Genomic DNA, 6,260 nt, shown 5'->3' with positions numbered 1-6,260 from the left:
CCATTTTAAAGGAAAACCAGAAAGTTCTGACCAGAAAGACCAATAATTCAAACTATAATCAACAGTTTACTACAGTAACACATGTAAATTTACTAAAGGGCAGCATATTTTAGGAGTTTATGTTCCTTAATTATGATGATTATGGCTCATGCATATTAGGAAATCACATCAAATCAATAGAAAATGACTTTTAACTCCTAAATGTCACATTAAAGCCAACACAGTCATTGACTGCTGACCTAACAGCTGTCCGTCTGGCAGCCACTGATGAGCAGCAAAACGTCGCTGCCAACGCAGCTGCCAGCGTCCAGCCGCACCAAGGAGATACAGCAAATGCAAGTCTTATTAATGCTTTTCTGCAATGTTTGCATTGGATTTACACTAAAAATGACACTAAAAGTACCAGAAATATGTTTTACATATTGGTTTTTAGATGTTTTTTCTTAATAGATTGGAAGCTACACGCTAATTTGTCATCATAAAATCTGTTCGTTTCTTGCTAAAGTTTATATTTACTGTAAATCCTCAATAAACTCATAAAATAGTGGCTCTTTATAAATAACGCAGAGTTTCCTGTAGTGGCTACGTATCTAAAATCATAAGTTACTCCACACGCTAAAGGAGCCCCAACCAATAAACACGTACTGTAAAGTACATTTAGTACATACGAAGGATATTTTTTAATTTAGCCCTAATGTGATGTTCTAATTTTCAGAAAAAGCATAAATTAGGGTTTTATTTATATAATCATCACAATAAACATAAATAAAAGCTGAAATTTAACCACTGAAAAATCACTGATGTATATTAACTATAATCCATCAGAATACATTAAATTAGACTCTAGAGGATTAATAACTGAGAAATCAACTATTCTCATTTCCTCTCAGCTGAACTAATACTGGTAAACAATATGGCTGCTTGTTATTTATAACTACACCCGCCATCGTGATATTAAAGCTCCATGCAGATCACTGCATCCACTGATCAGGCCTGATGGAGGAAACGCACCACAATACAACTGCACCTCGTAGAAGCTTTTCCTGCAAGGAAAATAGTTACATTTATGAATTAATCTTATCTATTTATTGATTTATTACATTTATCTGTAGACTAAAAGTTCTAACAGGTCAGAAAAAAAATAAAATCCATAAACTACTACAATAATTATTTTTTTGGAAGGTTTAGTTATTCGTTGTATCTTCAAAACGTAAATGTAAAAACACACATTTTTCCAATTCTTTTAGGCAAAAATACTTGGTAATATTTTGTGTTTTTGCAGTGTATTCTGATTTAAAGTGTTTAAATCAGAACGTTAACCTGGATCCGTAACAAACACATGAAGTTAAAGTGAAGGGAATCGGTTGATGTGGTTGTTTCTGCAGCTCTGCCCCATGGTGACGAGTCGACTCTTCACACAAACAACACAGCAGTGGAGTGTTTCCTCTGCTTGCCAGACCTCTGCCGTGCAGCAGCGTGATTAATGGAGGAGCGGGCGTCACGAGGGCCGGCGTAAGCGGCAGGAGAACCCCGAGGGGAGACTCTGACGCATCGCCGCTCCGCTCTCCTCCTTCCACAGATTTGTTTTTCCTCTTCCTCCAGCTCCGACCGTTTCCTCCTTCCTCTCGGAACGCCTCGCCGGGCCAAGCTGAAACTCTAACCTCGTTAAATCTGTGTCAGATGTGGGCTCTGCTAATTGCTTTTCTAAGAATCGCAATAATTCAGCTGGCTGGGTCAGACCCTGACGAGGAGATAACGGCGGTGGCTCGGCCCGACCAGGGATCCGAAGTGCTGCGGTAAGCAGGCCGGCAGCCGGTCGGATGGATGGGAGGACACGGAGGGTCACGGGAATGTTGGCGATCAGCTAATTCTTCTTAGATGGGGAACGGCGGCCATCTTTACAAATCACCTCCTCTGTGATTATTTACTTCTCCTTCTGTCTTTATTCCTAAAACATCTGAAACATGAAGCCTCTCCAGTACTTTTGCTGAGTTGGCATATTTTACATCTTTGGTGTTAATAAACTATGATTCCTAAATATTTCCAAATTTCCAGACATTTCTGGACTCATACGTTTAATTTCTGGGTAATGTTTTTAGGGGACATATTATGCAAAATTCACATCTTTGTAAATTTTCATTCTTCCATTCGGGTCTCAACTGCTTCTAAAAACAGCCAGAGAGTTTAAAACTAAACTACTGAGCCACTTTTGGACAACATCTGCATTTCCATGACAAAAGAGTGAAAAACGTTATCGGTATTCTGCTACTGACGAAAAAACACAATTTAACAATTGGAGTGTTTCCATAAAGTAGGAAACGCCATTAAAGTCATACATGAATATGTTTATGTGATAAGTCATGAAAAAACATCCTCCTACCACTTCCTGTCGTCCTTTTTGTCGTTTCCACCAGTAGTAACATGTTCATCCCATGACTTGTGATGCGAAAAACGTTTCTCTTGGAGTTTTGCCAAAAACAACACTGAAAAACTTGATTGTATTTTTTAATTGGTGTGTTTCTATTACGCAAATTTATTTTTGTAATTTGAATTATATGGTCAATGAAACACAGTTAACTAGTCACGTTTTTGGGTGTGTGGAAAATGAGCCACTTCAAAAACTGCAAATGTGACCAATCAGCAGGCACTGCCCGTTACCTAGCAACCCAAGTGGAGTTCAAGCACATATGGTCAGCTGGTTTTACCGCTGCATGTGCCGTACAGACAAGTGTTTTGCTGTTGACTTACCATTCAGAAACAACTTGCTGCATTCTTGTTGGCTGTGTAGCAGGTTCCACTTCTGCTTTTCAAAGGTGAACGGTTGTATAACTACATCTTTTTTGATCTATTTTCACATGTGAATGTAAATAGGGGGCGTGGCCAGCAGCTTATTCTGATCTAAAGTGACAAGACGTCCTAAAACAGCTCATTGTGAAAGGAGCTAAAAACATGCAGAACTGAGCAGACTGAAATCTCATTCTCTAAGAATAAGTTTGTGCAAAAGATGTAATTAGCATGTTTTGTATAGCCTATCGACCAATCCTAACCTGTTCAAGGAAACATACCAGGTCACCTTTAATGACATTTAATAAGGTAACTGTAAACCACTGGATTTTTAGCCTTGATCTAAAGGATTTCAGTGTTCCGGCAGTTTTGAGGTTTTCTGGAAGTTTGTTCCAGGTTAGTGGAGTAAAAACCTGAATATTTCTTCTTCATGTTTGAGATAATTTTGGAGGAATAACTTGTTGCCACTTATGCTGATGAAGTGCTTCAAAGTACAAACTCAAACATGTAGAGTAAGATCCACTTTAGCTCCACTAAACCTGAGTTTTATTTACTAGCAACTGCAGCTGTCAGATTGTAAATAGTGAAACGTCCATTTTTATTTTTTTTTAACACCTTCAGGGGTCTTTAGTCACATGTCAGGCCGGCCAGCTGGACAAAAACCAGAGCCTGAACTTTTAATGAGGACAGCGTCCTCTAAACATATTTTAAAGGCCTGAGTGTAATTAATTAATCATTCGACGACACCGGCTGAATTTCTAACGCCTCAGCAACAAAGTGCTCCTCGTCTCCATTAAAGCTGCGCCTCCCCATGATCCGTGTTTGCATTCCTGTGAGCACGTGTCTGCGTGTGTCACCAGCGCCAATAAATCCAGAAACTTCCTGATCCCAGGCAGCCTGCAGGCTCCCTCCCTCCTCCGCGGAGGAGCGGCGGTAAATGCCACCAGGAAGCTTTGCTGCTGATGACGGGCGATAAAAGAGAATGATATCATATTTGACACCTGCAGTAAAGCGCTGGAACTTCAACCTTGAGAGCCAACTCCCTCAGAGGGTCGTAAAAATGAAAAAGTCTGCGCCGTAGAGGAGGTGCCGCCTCGCACCTCCCTGCCGTCGTTCCCGTTTATTGGAGTCATTCGGATAATTACGGATCTGCATGAACTGGGGGAACCTCTGGACCCACTGCTGCATGTGTAACTCTGTGTTTCCAGCGCCTGTAGTGATCTAATAAACATTCATTATTCTCAGACATTTGTTTTGTCCATTTCTAACATTAAAGCTAAAAGTATTTCATTTCCAGGGCGCCGAGCTTTTATTGACCAAATCCAGAAGTTACTAAAATCTTCAGCAGATTTGCCTTCAGTCCACTTTCCTTCATTTTCCAGCTAAAGTTGCTTCGAGTCAGAAATACAGTCAAACTGTTAGGAAAGACTTTACAGCAGCTGAGAGGTGAAGTTTTGTTTCTCTAAGCCGAAGCCAACAGGAATCACTTAAATCCAACAATCATCTTTTTCAACTACGACACTTATAGAAAATCTGAACAACAGTTTCACTGCAAAAACATAAAATCCTACAAAGTATTTTTGTGTAGCTTCTATTGCAAAAATCTTAGTACACTTTAAAAAAGACTAACTTTTCAGCAAAAAGGAGCTTGTTTGAAGCAAATAACTTCATAGTACTGATGAAGAAGTATTTCTTCCACTGGCAGATTGTTTCACTAAAACATCACGTGTCAAACTTGAGGCCCGTGGGCCAAATCTGGCCCAGCAAACCTATTTATGTGGCCATCAAGACTCTATTGGGTTTTGTGCTAAAATACTGCTTTATTTGTCAAACTAAGTCAGTTTTCTTCTGTATACAGTAGATTACATATGTTTGAGAAGTTATAGATATTTAATTTTAGGAAATACTCATCAAATACAGAGAAAGACGTAAAATTTCAGGGTTTCTTCTAGAAATCTAAGTCCAGTTTTAGAGGAGCCATGGCAGTCCTCCAGTCGCCCCACTGTTTACATTTTTTTGTTAAAAAATGTTAAAAGTTGACAACAAAGAAAATACACCAATAGATTAAATAAAACTTGTCTTTCCGTAGTTTGTGTGAACACGTCATTTTGTTAAACTGTCTGAAGATCACAGGTCTTTTACTCTATATAAACCTAGCTTAACCTGTCTTGGCTATTACTGCTATTGGTGTATTTAAAAATATATATTCAAAATAAACAAAAGACATTTAGCCTGGTAATATCAGCCTGGCGGGCTGCCAGGCTGATATAGGTTGGATGGGTCGTTTTATCGATGCATTCTGCATCTTAACCAGTCCTTAGAAAACATTCATGATGTTGATGAAAATGAGTTAGACTCCCTGCTAGAAGTGAAATAATCTACCAGTGGAATTAGTACATTTTAAAATCAGCATTAAGGAATTATTGACCTAAAACAAGTTTTTATTTCTTGCTAAAAGGTTTCCTGAAAGTTCTCTAATTTGATGTGTACTAAGATGTTTCCCTAGAAACTAAACTACTTTTTTTGCGGTGCCGGGACAGAGTCGGGCTCCGGTCGGTTACCTGACCAGGCTGTGTTTGTCGTCCGGATCCGACGCGCTGACCGACCCGATGATGGTGTTCCTCGCCGCGTCCTCCCTCACCTCCATGATGTAGCTGGGGCGCTCGAAGACGGGCGGCTCGTCCACGTCCTCCACCACCACCTTGACGCTGGCCTCGTCCCGGAAGGGCCCCATGGAGTAGAAGCGCGAGATGGGAGGGGGGTTTTCCACCTGGACGCGGAGGCTGTACTGACGCTTCTTCTCGTAATCCAGAGGCTGAAACAACAGACACGGCGCTGCTCTGAGTTCATTATCCAAACATCCTGCCACGTTTATTTTAAGGTCAGATTCAGTTTTTATTCATTAAATGTCTGTGGGATCATCTAATGACCTCATGTGAGGGTCTTAGTGTCTTCAGAGACACTAACAAGACCTCTGATGGACACAACTTCCAATAATCCAATAATGTGACTCATGTCGCATTTCAGTACAGGAGAAAAAAACTAAACATGAAGATAACAAGGCTGCCTTCATTTAAAAAAGGCCAGGATTTATGTCAGGAGTTTTAAGACTCCAGATCTGATTAATTTGAACTGAGCAGAAACAGAAGAGAAAAAATAAAACAACTTTTCTTCTGTCGACTCCTTTAGATGCTTTTCAGCTTGATTTCCTGATCCTCGCGCTCGGCGGCTCTGTAACAATCAATCAGCGCTGCGGTTTGATCTTCGCAGGGTGACATCTGTTCCTTTTGGTGTGTTTCTTCTTTAAATGAAGAGATCAGCGCGACAGATTAACGCTCGGCGGCTTCGACATGATAAAATATGAAATGAAGTGCAGAAATCTCATCTGGTTCTCTGATTAAAAGTGGACCAAGCAGAAAGAACCTCCAGCTCAGACCCTGAAACGCCACAAAATAAGTTCAATAAAACACCTTAAA

General features: G+C 40.3%; 1 protein-coding gene across 3 annotated transcripts in view; it reads right to left on the bottom strand.

Annotated features, from left to right (window-relative positions):
- LOC103146924 (cadherin-6-like) overlaps nucleotides 1–6,260 on the bottom strand; it is a 147,245-nt gene that overhangs the window by 14,424 nt on the left and 126,561 nt on the right. For all 3 annotated transcript variants that reach the window (XM_016677983.1, XM_007565031.2, XM_016677984.1), the window contains one exon: nucleotides 5,346–5,599. In XM_016677983.1, coding sequence (XP_016533469.1) covers nucleotides 5,346–5,599 — 254 coding nt within the window. The remainder of the gene's footprint in view (nucleotides 1–5,345; nucleotides 5,600–6,260) is intronic.

Source organism: Poecilia formosa, unplaced genomic scaffold (genome assembly GCF_000485575.1).
Source record: "Poecilia formosa unplaced genomic scaffold, Poecilia_formosa-5.1.2 Scaffold171, whole genome shotgun sequence".
NCBI classification, from domain to species: Eukaryota; Metazoa; Chordata; class Actinopteri; order Cyprinodontiformes; family Poeciliidae; genus Poecilia; species Poecilia formosa.
Note: the sequence above shows the minus strand (reverse complement) of the source record. Positions and strands in the feature narration are given on the sequence as shown.